Source organism: Abramis brama, assembly GCF_963993115.1.
Source record: "Abramis brama genome assembly, chromosome: 10".
Taxonomy (NCBI): Eukaryota; Metazoa; Chordata; class Actinopteri; order Cypriniformes; family Leuciscidae; genus Abramis; species Abramis brama.
The window spans coordinates 32,899,831-32,919,089 of NC_139972.1; the positions used below are offsets into that span (position 1 = coordinate 32,899,831).

The following is a 19,259-nucleotide window of genomic DNA, read 5'->3' on the forward strand; positions in this document are numbered from 1 at the left end:
TTAGCTTCAGTTGCAGTTTCAGGCTTCAATGCAAATAAACATTTCATGCTTCACATTTTTTAAACTGCAAAATTAATTAAATTCCTTTAATATTAGAAATATATGTTAACCTAAAATGATGAAAGAGGACGTTTGGAACATTTGGAATGTAATATTATGACTGCATTTTGTAATGTGTATCTTGATATCTTCCACTTATCAGTGAATACACAAGAAAACACTACAGGCACAAAGGAGCAAAATCCAGCTAAATAGAAGAAAGGAGCTCTGATGAACACAATTATTATTACACAAAGCAATGTCAGTTATCTGAAGAATCAATTAAATTAAATTATTATTTCATGGTAAAAGTGAGATTCTAGAACTCCAGTAAGAAGGGCAAAGCAAAACTGGTCAGATGGAATAAATCTCACAATTTTGATGTTCAGATTAATTAGAGCAAAACCGTCAATATACAATCTACGGACATCAAAACTAAAGGTCAGGTCAAAACTAAATTACTCTTCTTGCTTTACTTAGTTCAGCTTGAGAATTTAATTTAATTTGTATACATTTGGTTTTCAAATATTTCTGTTTTTAAAGTAAGGAACATTTATACAGTTAAAGCAGGAACAAATCATCATTCTTATATAATTCATATAATGTTGCATGTTCCTTAAATATTTCTGTAAATTAAATTGTCAGGGTAACCAGACTCAAAGCAGGAGAAGAGATGCGAAAACCCAAAGGTATTTATTGACAACAGCAGTATAAACAAGAAAGCAGATGAGTATATAACTGGATAACAGTTCAAACAGTGAAGTATGGAAATTAACTTGCCTTTCGTCTTTATCACAGGTTGAAGATGGAATCACACACCCAGAGATAAGACGAGATGAGAGCAAACACACACACACACACACGCACACACGCACGCACGCACACACACACACACACACACACACACACACACACACACACACACACACAGGGGATAAACAAAGGAGGTAAGTATCACCACAATCTGGAGAACACTGGAGATTACGATGGAGTTCACTGGAGATAGCAATTGAGATCGCTGGCACACAAAGGCAAGTCTTAGTCTAAGACCAGGTAAGGCATATGTATCCTTGCTGTAGGTCAGACATTGACCGAATGTGTATGTGCTTACGAGTGCAATGATGAGAATCGGGTGTGGGTGATTGGTAACTATGGTAACTGATTGACGGGGGAAACGTGACATTACTCCCCCTTTCAAAGATGTTCCCTCTGGTCGGATTGAGGTGGAAATAAATGACCACCTTGGCTGAGGCGTGGGAGCATGGGACGACCTCTGTGGCTGAGATGAGGAAGCTTGGTACAGCCACCTGAGACGAGGGAGTTTGGAGCGGCCTCCTTGGCCGAAAAGAGGGAGCTTTGACCCGCCTTCTTGGCTGAGAAGAGGGGGCTTAGTACGCCCACCTAGGTTGAGAAAAGGAAGTTTGGAGCGGCCTCCTTGGCCGAGAAGAGGGGGCTTGGTACGCCCACCTTGGCCGAGAAAAGGAAGCTTGGAACTGACTGGGACAGCGGCCTCTGCTGGAGATCGCTGGAACACAAAGGTAATTCTTACGAGACCCACAGGTGAGTAGAGCAGCTAAGAACTCTGTATCCTTATAGGCCAAACACTGACTGAATGCGTGTGTGTGCTTATAAAGGAGTGCTGATGAGTGAAGTGATGAGGATCAGGTGCGGGTTATTGGTAACTATGGTAACTGATTGTTTGGCACACAGGGGTACCGTAACAGGGGAAATGTGACAGAAACATTAAAATATAAATAATATAAAAACAATATTTATTACTACATTACCTACATAAATTACACCAAAAATATTTCAGAAGTAATAAAGTAAATAGTTTGAAAAACCAAGTGAAAATTTAGACTTTTTTTTTATAATATATATCCTTTATTTCATGTTCATTGACAGTTCTCTAGGTTGAATGTAGCACTACACACTGGGCAGAGCATATCTCCCTCTCAACTAATATTTCAGGGAATGTTGTCTGATTAAAAAAAAGAAAGAAAAGAAAAACACAACTATTAGACAGTGTAACCTCTCAAATATCAATGCCAGCCGTACACAAGAGACATGACAACGAACTACAGTCGATTAAATGGTGAATGTACACTCTATAAATTAAATAAGGCATCTTCTTGAAGATGATTGACAATGTCAGTATTTTAACGGTGAGTGGGTGGATCACCCTGTATCATCCCATATTTTTGAACGGAATGTGGTATGTGGCACATTTAATGACACTCTGGAAAATAACGATTCGCATCTATCATTTCTATAAGTTGAACTTCTTTGAAACACTGAAAGTGAAGTGTGAGTGTCAGAATGTGATAGATAGCTCCATTACACTCAAGCCAAAGCTCAATAAATGGCTTTCATCCAGCAAAAACATTAAGATAATCAGTCTTTCAGTTCTCAAACGGAAATTCTCGATTGGCATTTTGGTATTTGACACTGAAATGGCAAATAAAGCAGGCATATAACACACTTAAATGGCATTTACTGGCTATTAAAGGCTTTGAAACATTTCAAGTTTCCATTTTTTTCAACATAAATTGGAATATATTTAAGTCAATCTATGTACATCGTATTCCATTGGTCTACAGTAAATAATTAAGGCCAAAACCAAATGCCTCTCCATGGCAAAACATAAGACTGACATCTGCCCCATAATCCTCATGGAGCCCATGAATGGAAAAATATTCATGGTGTTATACAAAGCGGAAGTCTGGAAGCGTTCAGTAACATAATTCAATCAAACTTAAAACAAAGCACTAAAACTTCCAAGAGTGTTGATAGACAACATGAAGAAAGACTGACTAAACAGTTCAAGGAATAATTCACCCAAAAATGAAAATTCTGCCATCATTTGCCTCAGTCCCTTCAATGGAACAAAAAAGGAGATATTTTGAAAAATGTTCATGCTCTTTTCCATTCAGAGAAAGCATACAGTGAAGAATTCAGAATTTGGGTTAATTATACCTTAAATAGCTTTACCAAATGAGCGTGTCACAATAATCTACAGTGCTTGTTAACAGTTCGAATTTTCAAATTTAATGGCAGTAACATTCATCGGTTAACCTCATCTCGGGCGTAGCTACCGTAATAACTGTAGCGCTCTCAGCCTCTGGCTATGTAGAAAATAGAGTTGAAATGTGGATGTCAATGTTTATATGCCAGCTGTCGGAATAAGATGCCAAACACACTTACAGCTTTTAAAATGGTGCAGTTCAACTGTGGTTTAAAATAAACAAAAGGTGAAGTCAGCAGCATTCGAAATACATCAAATGACACAACCGGCCAGCTTCAGGAAAGCAAAAGCCAGGCTCAAAAGAAAAACTGGCCAATCAACACTTCAACAGAACAAACATTCAGATTAAAATGTCCTCGCAGGGTCAATTTACAGCAACTGAAAAAGCAGTAGATGGGATTGGACACAGCAATCCAACCTGAAATTAGTAATTTAATCACTCTACACATACAATGATGTCTGATGCAACTCTCTGAAACACTTTAGGCATGCTGGAAAGTTTAGCAAATGGGTGAATCTCAAGAAACATGTCAAGAATATGTCATATTTCAACTAAACTTGATTGAAAATGAAGCCTGTTATTAAGATTTCTTGCATTGTGACATTATTTTTCAAACGTTTATCCCACAAATCTCATTATTGTAATGCAAAAGAAGAAACAATGCCATTATCACCATAATAAAAATGGGGTAAGAATTTTTTTATGTTTTTGAAATAAATGCTCACCAAGACTGCTTTAGCTTAATCAAAAATACAGTAAAATCAGTGGTATTGTGAAATATTATTACAATTTACTGTTTTCTTATTTAATCTATTTGAAGATTTAATTTATTCCTGTGATGTCAAAGCTGAATTTTCATCATCATTATCCTTCATAAATCATTCTAATACGCTGATTTCTTATTATTATCAATGCTGAAAACAGTTGTGCCGCTTAATATTCTTGTGGAAACCTTGATACAGTTTTTTCAGGATTCTCTGATGAATAGAAAGGTCAAAAGAAGATCATTTATTTGAAATAGAATGTTTTTGTAACAATGTAAAAGTCTTTTTACTGTCACTTCTGATCCATTTAATGCATCCTTGCTAAATAAATGTATTCATTTCTTTCAATTAAAATGTACTGACCCCAAACTTTTAAACGTTAGTGTTCACATATAATTTAATTTATTATAATTTAATTTATAATTTTCTTATTTTGGTGGTATTTGTTGTACAACCTCTAATTTATGTTGATTTCAAAAAAGTTATTGTATTACAGTATTTGTTTACTGGAACATTATTTACAGAGTATAATCTAATGAACTGAAGGGAATTTGAGGAATAATGTGTTAGATTGTCATGAAAAATTCAAAATAGTTCTAAAAATAGAAATTTTTAATGCAAATAATCCTAATAATCTATTGATTTCGGGGTGAAATATGACTCAAACATTGTGAGATTCACCCTTTTAGTGGTTTTGAGAACTTAACGTGAGTATTTCAGCAGACTTGACAAAGTTCAAACAACGTGGAGACGTCCCTTCACAGACACACTGACACGGAAACACAGCGTTCACATACAAGTAAATGTCTTTAGGCAAACACACTGGATTTACACTGGAATGGAATTACTGAAGGTCGAAGCAGTGCAAATTTCCACTTTCGCTTACACAAGGAACAAAACTAAAATTGTTCTTTGGCAAAGAGCAGTTTAAAATGAACATTTCATTTCAACTTTGTCAAGATCTAAACATGATACACAGGTGGGATGAACAAACAGTGGCTCTCCCTGTCATTAGATAGCGTTTCTATGAAATCACAATTGGGAAATATGCTTCCTTCCTTTCCTGTGGGGGGGTGGGGGGATGTCGTTCCACAGATGTCGTTCATCACTTCCTGTGAGGTCACCATGAGAACGTGAATCTCCCTGTGAAGTCATCATCACAGATGGAGCCAAACGTTTCCTGTGAGGTCACGGAGACACATATTCCCATTGGTGTCACAGTGGTCATATCTTCCAAATCCGAAGACAAGCAATCAGGGTATGAAGCGCAGAATCACACATGTAAGCGTTGGACGGGGCCCATTAATGTCCATCGAGTTCAGCAAACAAATAAATAAAGCGAGCCCACGTGGGCTGATGTGGCGGCAGAGGAAAATTTGATATCGGTCGATTCGAACACTGGAGAACATCAACGTTGGCAGGCGCTCACCTCATCCTCCTGCATTCAGCCCAACTCCTCAAATAACTTTAGCACATAAATTAAAAAACAGTGCTTGAGAAAGAGCCCAAACTGTCCGTTCAGCGTGTTTGTTTTGGCCAGGCTGGTCTGTGTAAGCAAGCTGGTGTTTTGTGGGTGCCAGTCCTACCACACCTCACAGCGGTGGCCTGAGTTCATGGGAGAGCCCAGCGGACACTGGAAGTGCTCTGCGAAGTCGGGCGAGTTGGACAGGGTGCCGATGACGCGGTATTTGGGTGGGCTGTGAGGGTCCGTCATCAGGCCCTCGTGAGCGCTTTCTGGCGTTCGGACAGAGCACCAGACCTGAGAAGAAGAGCCAAAGGAATACGTTTCTGAGACCACGTTTTCACAATCATTGTTCTGGTTTGTATTGTTTTTAGTGTTGCTGTACGGTGGAAGAGGCCGTGCCATCGTGTGAATATAGCACAGCAGCGCATACTCACAATACTTTATAGCAAGTGCTTTATTTAACAGGTATTATATTAAAAATATGTGATCCTGGATCACAAAACCAGTCACAAGTAGCACGGGTATATTTGTGTTATTCGGGTATATATAATATAGTTGTATTAGCCAACAATACATTGTATGGGTCAAAATTATCGATTTTTCTTTTATGGCAAAAATCATTAGGATATTAAGTAAAGATCATGTTCCATGAAGATATTTTGTAAATTTTCTACTGTAAATATATAAAACATTTATTTTTGTGAGTGAATGCTGCACATCATGAACATAAATGGACAACTTTAAAGGCGATTTTCTCAATGTTTAGACTTTTTTACACCCTCAGATTCCAGATTTTCTAATAGTTGTATCTCGGCCAAATATTGTCCTATCCTAACAAACCATACATCAATGGAAAGCTTATTTATTCAGCTTTCAGATGATGTATATGTCTCAATTTCAAAAAATGTACCCATGTGGTTTTGTGGTCCAGGGTCACATATCGGTAACACTTAAGGTTGTTTATGATTTACAGCAAATATTAAGTAAGGGATAATGTAGATGTGCATTATCCCGCTTATTACATGGCTACCTACCAAATAAATCAATAATTTGACACAAAATATTGATTTACAAAGGAGTTTATTGATTTAAAAACGACTGTATTGCTTCCGCTAAAGAAAATAGTCCGTTCCGTCTCTACGGTTAGAATCATGCGTCCATAGCAACGCTCTGTTTTTCATGGCAACGGTGTGTTATACTTAGCTTATTTCTTGATAACAGACCGCATTCTACATTAGAATTCAACCAAGCCATGTAATAATTTATATTAATTTATACATATAATAATATACTAACATTGTAATAGTAACATTTTACAATAAGGCCCCATTAGATTACGCATTACCAAACTAACAATGAGCAAGACATTAGCTACAGTTTTTAATAATCTTTGTAAATAAAAAATACAACTAGTTCATGTCAGCTCAGGTCCATTTAATAATACTAACAGATACAACTTTTGAATTGAATAATGTACTATCAATGTTGATAGTAACATTATCTAAGATTACTTAATGTTTTAGAAGTATTTTTCATTGTTAGTTCATGGTAACTAATGTAGTTAACTAATGTTAACAAATGAAACCTTTTTGTAAAGTGTTACCAATATATAACATCATACATTTATCTGAAAGCTAACCAGAATTAATTTAATTAAGATAAACCCAGACAATTACTATTTAATATTAACATTATTTTCTACATAATATAATTATTTATATTATATAATATATTACATATTACGTTATGTATATATATTATGTTATGTAACCTTAATATTACATAATAACATTAGATTAAGAAATTCTCTAAAAATTGAATCATTGATAATGTATTAATCTTTAAATATTATTTTATCATTAAAGAACATTAAATTGTTATTTTATTAAGAAAGTCATTACTTTTTCTGTCACCACATCATATAGTGCCTAAAATAAGGTTAAGTTATAATATATAACGTACAGTATATGAACACTAACCGAAATTCATTTTGTTAAGATTTATCAAGGCAATATTAATTTCTACATGTAGTAATATATTAACATTATAAGTTATAATGTTAATATATTAACTAAATATATTTATTTATGAAATTACAGAAATCATTTATTATATATTCCATATTATTCTATAATATATTACATATTAACATTTACCAAGATTAAGGTGTGCTGTAAGAAGATCAAAATTCAAATCAATGGTAGTTTATTAATCTTGGTTAATATATACTATAATAATACGTTTATATTAATTTTATAATTTATATTTTAAAATTTAAATATATTATTAAGAAACAATAAAAAAAAAGTTGTTAGATCCTAAAACATTGACTTTAAGTGTTACTTTATTATTTAAAAATATATAAAAAGTGTTATTTTATTCAGCAAATTCATTACTTATACTGCCACCACATCATTTAGTGCCTGACATGTAAATAAGTTTAATATTTGGCTTGTATTGGTGAAGCACAGCATGTTTACCAGGTACACAGTAGTTGGGTGAACAGGTGTTTCACGTCATACTTGTTATTATTTTTGCATATTTGCTTCTCTTTTTGTGTGTCTTTTCATACCTGTGCAAAACCTAAGAAGAAGAGCTGGTCGTTTGTCAGATTGACAGCGGGGAGTCTTTTCTCTTCACCGTTCTTCTTCACCCATGACCTGTACGCCTATCAAAACAAAGATCTCAAAATCAGACATTTGTCTTTGTTCAATTTAACTGTAACATTTGCATTAGCTTGGGGAAAAGAAATGTCTAGTGATTTCTATCCATCACCAGAAGGGGGAGCCTCGGGAACCACAAAATCTTCAAAAGCAAACATTTCCATGGGATGTTTTTATAAAATGTACTTAAATGTACTTAACTCTAAATGACCATCCACTCTTAATGTGGACAGAGCATACTGTAAATTCTTAGGCCTGTCGTTTAAATTATTAAATGGTTATAAATAAATGATGTGAGTGCCCATACAAACACTGGGTATTTAGGAAAGAGAGTTTTGCAGGGCTGATTAGAACACAGGCTTAATGTCTGCTTTATTTACAAAAATGTAGCCTACACCCCATGTTGTACATGCACATTTATTAAATGACAAAAAAGCTAAAAAAAGAAAAGAAAAGAAAAGAAAAGAAAAGAAAAGAAAGTGCAAGTTTTTTTTTACAGTAACAGTGCAATTGGATTACTTTCCTAATTACTCACTTTTTCAAAAGAATTTCATTACTTATTACTATTTATTCTAAATCCCATATCAACCTCGACCAGTTGAACAATACAAGGATAGACATGGAACTGCTTTTTAATTCCTTCAAATAAATCATACAAAACTACATAAATTATTATTGAACTGACAAAGCATTTAAAGAGTGAGGGTTGCATTAAAAACATACATTTTAACATTAGATTAAAGGCGCTGCGTCATATCATTACGCCTGCTGGACTCATGGTACGGCAGCAAAGTTTCTTGATTATTACGCAGGAATGAGAGTATAGTTCCTAGCCATATCAGCCTAGAAAATCGCAACTTTTCATTTTCCGTCGGTCTTAGTACACGATGTAACTACAGAAGAATCAAGTTTTAAATAGGAAAAATATCGAAACTCTTTGGTCATTTTTTTGAGAGAGATGCTAATGGTCCTGTCCGATTCAATGATCTATGCTAAGCTATGCTAAAAGTGGTACCGCCAGACCCGGAGATCGGCTGAATGGATTCGAAAACGGTAAAACTCAACTGTTTAACTCTGGGGGAGTTGTAAAATGAGTCTATTTCCAAAAAAAGTGGAGTATCCCTTTAAATTGATGAAAAATGAAATCTGTAATAAAATTACAGAAAAATAAGAGTAGTGCCTTACTTTACTGTAATTAAATGACAGTAATTAATGACTTACTGTAGTAATGCACTATACCCAAAACTGAATGTAACCTACGTGATAGGCAGCTTTCAGACCACCGTTGTCTGCTATGTTTTCTCCCAACGTCTGTTTTCCATTAATGTGTTCTCCATTGATGGTGTACTGAGTGTACTGATCAACCATACACTCGGTGCGGTTCTTAAACGCCTCCACCGAGGAGTTCTGCCACCACGGTCGAAGGTTTCCATCTTTGTCATACTCTCTGCCTGTGTAATACAATTAAAGGGTTATATAATGAAATATTGAATTGTATTGATGCACTATAAAAAATGTATCGCAACTTTAAGAGCTCAAAAAGACCTTCATTGAAATTAAGCCACCAAAACGTTCTGTAAACATGCATGGATTTGTTTCGTTAACCTGACAAAACTTAAGGCAGACTTTGCAAAAGAAGCTGTTAAACCTGCTGGAATTAAAAGTATTGATGAAATAAAAGGTCAGTACTTAAAGAGAGTACACTTTCATTAATGTTTCTTTACACACTTAAGTATATTTTTAAAAAGTCCACTTTGTAATAATGTCAAATTAAAAGTTTTACTGTAAAATGTATTTTAAATCATTGTTTTAATAATCTTTTGTCATGCTTTAAAGTGCACTAATTTTGATGTGTTGACTAACCTACTAAAGCACATGTAAAATACTTAATTACAATTTTAACTGATGTTATTCAATTTAACATCTAAAGTTAATTTATTTAAATCTCTTTGTAATGAGTTAAGAGATATAACACAAGTTTCAAAATGGCATTAAAGTATATTTTAATTTACCATAAATGCTTGTCAGTATATATATTTAACTACATTTCAAAGACAATAGAAGTAATTATGAAATTACTTATAAAGATTAACTTAAGTCCTATTTAAGTGGGTCAAAAAGCACTCGAAAGGTCAGCTAATTGCATTTAGTACAAATTTAATTAAATTGATATTAAAAAAATTTTTTTTTTATCTTTACCAATAATATTTTTGGCTATCAGGGAAAGACAAAAATATATGATCCCCAGTGTACTAACCTTGATCATCAAATGCATGTGTTAACTCATGTCCCATGACCACTCCAATACCACCAAAGTTTAAAGCTCTGTGAAACACACCAAAACATCATAGTTGTTATAAACTCAGGAGGTTTTTTTTTTAGCAACATGCAAACTATTTCAGCCATGTCTGCTCACTTGGGGTGATCGTGGGCGTAGAACGGGGCCTGTAAGATGCCAGCGGGGAAGACGATGCCATTCTTGGTTGGCATGTAGTAAGCGTTCACCGTGGGTGGAGTCATACTCCATCTACAGATGCAAAGATAGCGCAATCACAAATCAGCCATCGTCAGCCTCTCTTCTCTCTTATCACACACTGTTAAACTCACTGGTCTCTGTTTGGTGGCTTGCGGAGCTGGTCTGCCATCACTCGTGCTGAGAAGTTATAGAAGTTGATCATATTCTGGAAGAAGTTGTCTTCTGTAACCTCATACTACAGGAAAAAACACAATATAATATAATATAATATAATATAATATAATATAATATAATATAATATAATATAATATAATATAATATAAAATAATATAATATAATATAATATAATATAATATAAGGGACTGTTCGTTTTTAATTTAAGGGGCTACCGGAGGAGTTTTGAGATCTATAGTCAAAATAGACTTGACCCTCCCTTCGCCATAAATTTTTCTATGACCCTCCAAAATGATTGTGAAAAAAGGCATGACCCTCCCCGATAATTTATTGATTACTTCTGTACTGGCTTGCGCTTGGCAAAGATGTTCAGATAGCCATTATTTTTTACAACCATGACAAACGACTTAACCTCTGCGTTCTCATCTTACTAGGGCTGTAACAGACCAAACCCATGATTCGGTATCACGATTTTTGATTTGAAAAAAATGTTTTCGGTGCTGATGCGGTGGTGATGCGTTCATGTAACATGTGGGTGGCGCTGCCAATAAAGCACCTAAAAGCTGTCACAAAGAACCGACAACAGTAATGATTATGAATATGTCAAATATAGCAAGGAGACATTTTAATTGTTTATTAATAAACAAGTGTTTTCTGTGTCAGTGTCGGCTGCAAAGATGAAGTTGACGATGCTTGACTCGCGATCTTCGCAGTGAACGTGCCTGAGAGAAATGCACATTTCATACGGATTACATAAGCAGAGAGCAGAACAGTCTGTTTTCTTTCGTTTTGAATTGTTCTGTTTAAAAGTAGACATTTCAAGCTTTCTATATTTTTCTCAGGTCTGTGAGGCAAGTAGGCTAGCCTACCTTATACGCTGAGTTTCGGTTAATTTATGAGACAAGCTCCAGTTCACGCACCGGCGCCTCTGACTCGTGATTATATGGTCTGCTATATTTACTTATTTATTAAATCCAGGCAAATGGTTCATGAAACATTGATGAAAATTAAGATACAATTAATACAAAATGAAATTCACTTTAAAGAAAGGCAGTTGTTTTGTTTGAGGTCTCTGTGGAAGTTTTAAAGCAGTCTTTTAGTGCCGCTTTCAGAGCGCTCACGTCCGTAACATTGTTTTTTCCTCATAAATGCGAACACGAAAAAAAAAAAAAAATGAATATTTTATGTTCTGTGGAGAGCCAACCCTTCTTCATCCGGTGGGTGGTATTACTTTTGGTTTGCGCAGTTTAATTCACAGAATTACTAAAAAATATTTTGCCACCTAAAAGATAAAGATTTTTTGTGTCACGTCCGTAACGCATGTGTATTTCCCTCATATTAAATATAAAACGCATGTGTAGACTGATATTTTTCTAATGTCTGGACTCCTTGGGACTGGGAGTATGGATATATAAACAGACGTTTCAATATATTGGTATTAAATGCATTTTCTGAGAATTTATATTTCAAATTTTGACTGCAAATGTCACGTCCATTACACTGGAATTGCCAAATTTTAAAGAATTTATCCTCAACTAGTTTTGTGGTATAATGTTAACTTCAAATAATACTAATAGTAATTTAAAGATGTGGTAGCATTGGATCTGGACGAAGGATAACGGGAAGGAGTTGGAAGGGATGTGTCGCGATTCTGCCTTCTCACACCGCGACACAGGTTCGTGGATCTGAGTGTCGCGATTTCGGTTTCATATCGCATATCGTTACAGCCCTACATCTTACACATCACACTGTTATGGTGCCATTTCAGTATATTTACTCACTAACATTGTTGTGGAAACACAATAAGCATGGAAACTAAAATATGTTAGTATCGCGCTACAGCGCACATTCTATCAGCCGCAGTTCTGGTGCCTCAGTCCCAATACTGTAAAACTCGACGTACATTCATATCACATGTTAATGCAGCCAGCGGTAGAGTTACACTCACAGGACACTGCACTTATTCGCAATCACAAAAGTTAATTATTTGCTCGTGCTTTAAAGCTTTGCCGGGTAAACATTTCATTGGTGTTCTGTTGTGACATGATGCACTTTTTCTGAGCGCGTATGCCTACGCGCACTGTCAAACAGCACCAAACTGGATTTTTTGTTGGGTCAGACCCATCTGATAGCGATGGGGGGCCGAGACTGAGAGAGCTACATGGAGCTACATGGAAAAATATGCACCAAACAAGCCACTTTAAAATATTGCTGTTTTCATGAATAAAAAAGTTGGGTGCCCCTCCCCATACACAAAAGAAATATATTTGAAATATATTTTCAGTATATATTTTGGAATATATGCAAATATTTGAAATTGGCCCAATAAATATATTTCACACTTAACATCATATATTTTTGTTATATTTCAGAATATATTTCAATGTATTTTGTTCTGTATGGGTCCCCAAAAGTGTCAAAATATATGTGGCATATATTCCAAATATATTGAAATATATTCTGAAATATAACAAAAATATATGATGTTAAGTGTGAAATATATTTTTTGGGCCAATTTCAAATATTTGCATATATTCCAAAATATATACTGAAAATATATTTCAAATATATTTCTTTTGTGTATGGGTCCCCCTAGACTAAAAAACTGTCTGCATTTATCAGAAAACACAATAACAACAGTAATATTGTGAAAAAAGTTATACAATTTAAAGTACCTGTGTTCTATTTTAATATATTTTAAAATGTAATTTATTCTTGTGATGGTAAAGCTGAATTTTCAGCATCATTACTCAGTGTCACATGATCCTTCAGAAATCATTCTAATATGATGATTTGATGCTCAAGAAACATTTCGGAATGCTGAAAACACATTTTTTAAAGATTCTCCGATATTCAAAGAATAGAATTTGTTTGAAATATCTTTTTTTTTTCAGAATGTAAATGTTTTACTGACATTTTTGATCAATTTAATGCATCCTTGCTGAATTAAGTATCATTTAAAAAAACATACTTCAAGCTTTTGAATGGTAGTGCAAATAGATTAAAATTAAATTAAACTTATTATTTATCCACAATTACTAATTTAATGTAAAATACAAATTATTTTTAATATTTAAATAATTTAAGGATCATTCAATCAATATGAACCGCTATATTTTTACATTGAAGCACGACACAGTGCTAAATCTGAGATGCACTGAAAATCATTTAAACCTGGAAATAAAGTTTTAGTATTCTAAAAATGTAAACGAAAGCTATTTGTTGACTCACCCCATCATACACATCATCAAGCTCTTTGGAGTCCAGAATGAAGTCTGGAAATCCGATCATGTCGTAGATGGCATCCGCCTAGAGCCAGAAAACACACTTTATCCTGATTTCTTGACAAGCAATGCAAAGTGTTTACAGTTAAGCTGTTTTTGCCGTCCTGAATCCCAAACAAATCCACAAGTTTCAGTTATCCAGTCATGCTGCTGTCTCTGTCATTCTCATTCTCTCTCACCTTGTCCTTGGCAGCTTGTCGGGTTTGTTCATCCATCCAGTTCAGATCATCTAGCGCGTTTTTGAAAGCTGAGCGGATTTCATTGATCATTCCCTCCGCCTGCGTTTTGACAGAAAAGATGAGGTTGTGAACTGTATAATTCACATTGCTGCCACATGATGGCAAACATGCATCACCAATGAGATTCTAAATTAAACATGAGGACATAAACTTGCATTGTCAAATATGTATACAGTAGGTTTTAGTCTTACAATGACAAATGGCTTTGAGCAACTCACTATTTCTTTGCTCTGTTTGTCGAAGGTGGCTTTGACGAAAAGAGCACCCAATGCAAAACCAAGAGTGTCATCTGTGTTCCCAATACACGTCTGCCAGCGTGGGGTACAGGACTGAACAAAAAACAGACATATTGACAAATTACACACATGAAACAAGCAGTCATAAAATCACAAAATGGGGACCAGATTTTCGATGTCATTGTGTCAATATAAAACATGCTCCAACTAAACAACAACACATCACTATATAATCTTTCTTCAATCATACTGATCGCAAACACAAATCTCAGGAAAATTATTCTCTCTTTAAAGGAACAGTTCACATAGTTATGAAATTCAGATTTTTTTTCTCATTATGAAATAGAAATGTGCTTAATTGTATTAAATGTGCACTTGTGGTGTACTTCAAATCTTAATATTTTAATAACTGTAGTAGTTACAGATAATATAATAGCAATGAAAAAGAGAGCACACTTTCATGACAATGTTTCTTATCACACTTACATTTTTTAAAAGTGCAATTTCTAATAATTGTCACGTTTTAGTCCAGATGATGATAATACTTAGATGAAAGTATTTATTAGGTAATCCACAGCTACAAAGAAGGCAACGAAACAGAGTGTAGACACGACAATACCGTACAAGAACTTAGAGTATGTTTACATGACCACAATGTACTAAAAACAGATGACAACATTGTCAAAGCGATCATCGTTCACATATATGACTAAAAACGCTGGGTAACACTTTACTTTACAGTGTCCTTGTTACACATTACATGTAGTTACTGTAGGAATTACTATAAATTGTGCATAATTACATGCAACTAACCCCAAACAACACCCTAATCCTAAACCTAACCCTATAGTAAATACTAGGGCTGTGAAATGATTAATCGTGATTAATCGCATCCAAAATAAAAGTTTGTGTTCACATAATATATGTGTGTGTACTGTGCATAATTATTTTGTATATATAAATACACACACATGCATGTATATATTTAAGAAATATTTGCTTAAATATACTGTATATATAATTTGTATTATATATAAATATAAATATTTTATGTATAAATAAAAAAAAATATCTTAAATATATACATGCATGTGTGTGTATTTATATATACAAAATAATTATGCACAGTACACACACATATATTATGTGAACACAAACTTTTATTTTGGATGCGATTAATCGCGATTAATCGTTTCACAGCCCTAGTAAATACATGTGGTTAATTATTATTACTCAGTACTCAAATATATAATTACACTGTAACATGAACACCTTAAAATAAAGTGTGACCAAATGCTGTATTCTGCTGCCAGGCCAGTGGTTGGCGATGCCACTTTTGTAAAGAGAAACCCCACGCCTATAGACTGAACACGTAAAATGCCACCATTTTCACAAATTCACGTTTTTGTTGTTTACATGGAGACGGGAAAGGTTGTTTTCAAAACCTTGCAATTCGAAAACCGTTTTGGGCGTTGTCGTGTAAATGAATGGCCAAAACGCATACAATTTAGCTGTTTTTTTGAAGCATATTTCAAAAGCAATAGAAAAAATGACAAAATTATAAATAAAGATGTACAAATAAAGTCCTAATTTAAATAACATGCAATTACATGTTATAAAACATTACATTCAGTTCACACTTAATATTATTTCCATAATGAGTACTGTTTTTGGAAACACTTTACAATAAGGTTTCATTTGTTAATGAACTAACAGTGAGCAATGCATTTGTTACAATATTTATTAATCTTCGTTAATGTTAGTTAATAAAAATACACTTGTTCATTGTTTGTTCATGTTATTTCAAAGTGCATTAACTAATGTTAAAGGCACACTATGCAGTTTCCGTTTTTCTCAAACAGCGACGAGTACTTGTATTTAACGTTACTGTCGTAAATACTACTCACGCAGAGCCGTCTCTGCACTCTTCCGACCGCATTTTCTTCGCTTTCTTCGTCGACTCTGCCATGATTCACGTCTGAAATGCGTGCTAGTGTCTTCCACAGAGGCTGCTTCATATGTTGTTGATGTATTTGACGTCGTGCCGTAAAGCAAGTCGTGAATCTCGCGAGATTTGTCGGGGCGCCACCTCTCAAACTTGCATTGCTGGTTTTCCCCGCTTTGCTATCGGGATGATTCGCCCAACTACGAGTTCGTTTACCATCGAAATGATTTCGAAGCTGTTACATTAAGGTACAAATCTTGCATAGTGTGCCTTTAACAAATACAACTTTTGATTATAATAATGTATTAGTAAATGTTAAAACTGACATTATCCTAGATTAATAAATGCAAAATTATTGCTCATTCTTTGTTCATGTTAACTACATTTGTTTACTAATGTTAACTAATGAAACCTTATTGCAAAGTGTTACCGTTTTTTTAATCCATACAATGTAAGTGAATGGGGAGTGGGGCTGTTGAGCTCTAAAAATACAATAAATGTATTATAAAAGTAGTCCATATGACACTAGGTAGCATATTTCAAGTCTTCTGAATCCATATGATTGCTAAGCATGAAGAACACACTGAATGTTTGACTCATCAAGTTTGAATATGGGCAAATTCAAATATTTTCAATAATGACTCAAATTTGTTGTCAAAAGAGTCATCTGTTCTTCACATAAAGCTTATCATATGACTTCATAAGATCTGTAATATTGTAAGGCATATAGACAATTTTTTTGGTATTGTGAGGATTTTTTTTTTTTTTTTTGTCATTTCCCATGCTTGACAATCCCAGTCCCCATTCACTTCCACTACATGGAGAAGAAAGCACATTTTTGTATTCCATGAAACATGTCATTTGGGATTGGAACAACATGAAGGCGAGTAAATAACTGACAACCAAATTAACACTTTTGCGTGAACTATTTCTTTAATTCATCCATACACACCCCAACTACACACACCTTCTTAGTGCCATAGAGGCTCTCCAGGAGCTTATCCTGAGCGTTGTCAAACCTCTGGTCGAGACTGGACGCTCCTTTCTGCACCAGATTCCAGATCATGTAATTATTCAGAAGACTGGAGAAGAAAGAGAAAGAGTGCATCATAATATCTAAAAAAAGGACCATTCCTGCATGTGTATTAATTTATTTATACAGGTAGAGAGAGAGAGAGAGTGTTACAGAAGACCTAAGAAGGAATAAATGCATTAATATTCTTAGACGGAGAGGCAGAAGAGTGAGAGAGAGAGCGAGAGAGAGAGACTGTTATTAGTACTGAATGTTCTGATACACAATCTAAACAGACGCTCTCAGAGGGGACGTCCTCTTCCTGAACTCTATAGTTGAAACCGTAGAGAAAGCCATACCTGCGGTCGGTCTTGTTGATGAGCTCCGAAACTTGTTGCATGTATTCCTTGGCATAGACCACCACCGGCTCTGTGTCGTTTAACTCTAGCGGGGAAAGGACCGAGTTCAGATAATCCAACCATTCAACTGCCGGAGCCAACACCTATGACCGAAACAAATGTCATAATGTCATCAGTGAATTATTTCCTCATTCATTCATACACGACAGCAAAAGTTTTCAGTTATGAAATGCAGCCCAATTATGGAACTTGTCTCCCTTGAGAATTAAAAAAACTATAATAATTGTATAACAAATTAAATAACAAATTTAAATGTCACAATATTACTTTATATCTCACAATATGACTTTATATATTAATGTGAGTTTATATGTTGCGATTGTGACTTTATTTCTCATAACTGTGACTTTATATGTCACAATTGTGACATTAAATTTCGCAATGTGACTCTTTATTGAAAATGCAGCTTTGTAACTCACAATGTGAATTTAAATCTCATAACTTGGACTTTAAATCTCACAATGTGACTGTCTTTATCTTTCTATAGCAATTGTATTTCACGTAATTGTCACTTCATATCTAACAATTGGGTTTTTTTTGTAAATGTGGCTATATAATTCACAATGTGACTATTTCTCACAGACTGAGTTTATATCTTGCAGTGTCACTTTAACAATCTTACAATTGTAATTTTATCACACAATGTGACTTTATATCTTGCAATTGCGAATTTCTCATGATTGTCACTTTATATCTCACATCTGATTTAATATTTTGCAATGTGTCAATATCTTGCAATGACAACTTTTTTTTTCCTGTAATTGTCACTTTATATCTGACAATAGCATCTTTATATCTCACTAGGTAATATTATATCACACAATCTGACTTTGTTTTGTCACTCACAAATATTTTACTCTACAGTTAAAGCTTCAGTAATAGGGGTTACTGAATATTATTCAGCTGTTCATATCTCAACATAACATAGCCATCATTAAGTGGTGATGCACTTTAATTAAACCTTTTGTAGGCCACTAAAACATGGAGAGTTACATTTAATTATGACCAATTTCCATTTTTCCATAACCTTGGCTGTGAAAGCTTTGCTCGTCTCAATGTTTTCCCTTAATGATTTCTCTTTCAGCCATGAAAAGGACACAGAATGCGTGTTCGGATTCGCTCTCACACAAAATCCTCAAATAATCAGCAGGCTAGAGTCAATGACCTGCATGTTTGCATTCCTGAAACCTAGATGCAATTCTAGCCGCTCTGCCCTTGGGTGTAATATAACAAAGACCTCCATCGTAAACACACAGCTGAAAGCCCCCATCTACCCTCATTCTCCACATAGCCTTCATCTCTAGTGTGGATTTCTGGCAGATGAAAACAAATGAGGTGACTAAAATGGACTATTTTCCGTCTCGTATGGTTTGAGAAGCTGTGTTGTTTTTTTAATAAACTCAAAACCAAGCGAACCCATGAGGTTGCTCTGCATAAAGACAAACAAAATAAGAAGTGACAGTTGCAAGCTTTGTCTAATGAGGTAAAATACAATTAAATTCAGAAATGCCTTTAAA

The 19,259-nt window shown here is 34.5% G+C and overlaps 1 protein-coding gene across 4 annotated transcripts in view; it reads right to left on the reverse strand.

The window, feature by feature from the left end:
• Positions 1-5,355: 5,355 nt before the first annotated feature.
• The window catches only part of ece2b (endothelin converting enzyme 2b), a 70,390-nt gene continuing 56,486 nt past the window's right edge, over positions 5,356-19,259 (reverse strand). For all 4 annotated transcript variants that reach the window (XM_084126096.1, XM_084126098.1, XM_084126097.1 and 1 more), the window contains 11 exons: positions 17,683-17,825; positions 17,279-17,393; positions 14,349-14,459; positions 14,071-14,169; positions 13,839-13,916; positions 10,565-10,668; positions 10,374-10,484; positions 10,215-10,282; positions 9,218-9,408; positions 7,867-7,962; positions 5,356-5,588 (listed from right to left, as the gene is read on the reverse strand). In XM_084126096.1, coding sequence (XP_083982222.1) covers positions 5,412-5,588; positions 7,867-7,962; positions 9,218-9,408; positions 10,215-10,282; positions 10,374-10,484; positions 10,565-10,668; positions 13,839-13,916; positions 14,071-14,169; positions 14,349-14,459; positions 17,279-17,393; positions 17,683-17,825 — 1,293 coding nt within the window. In that variant the 3' untranslated portion in view covers positions 5,356-5,411. The remainder of the gene's footprint in view (positions 5,589-7,866; positions 7,963-9,217; positions 9,409-10,214; positions 10,283-10,373; positions 10,485-10,564; positions 10,669-13,838; positions 13,917-14,070; positions 14,170-14,348; positions 14,460-17,278; positions 17,394-17,682; positions 17,826-19,259) is intronic.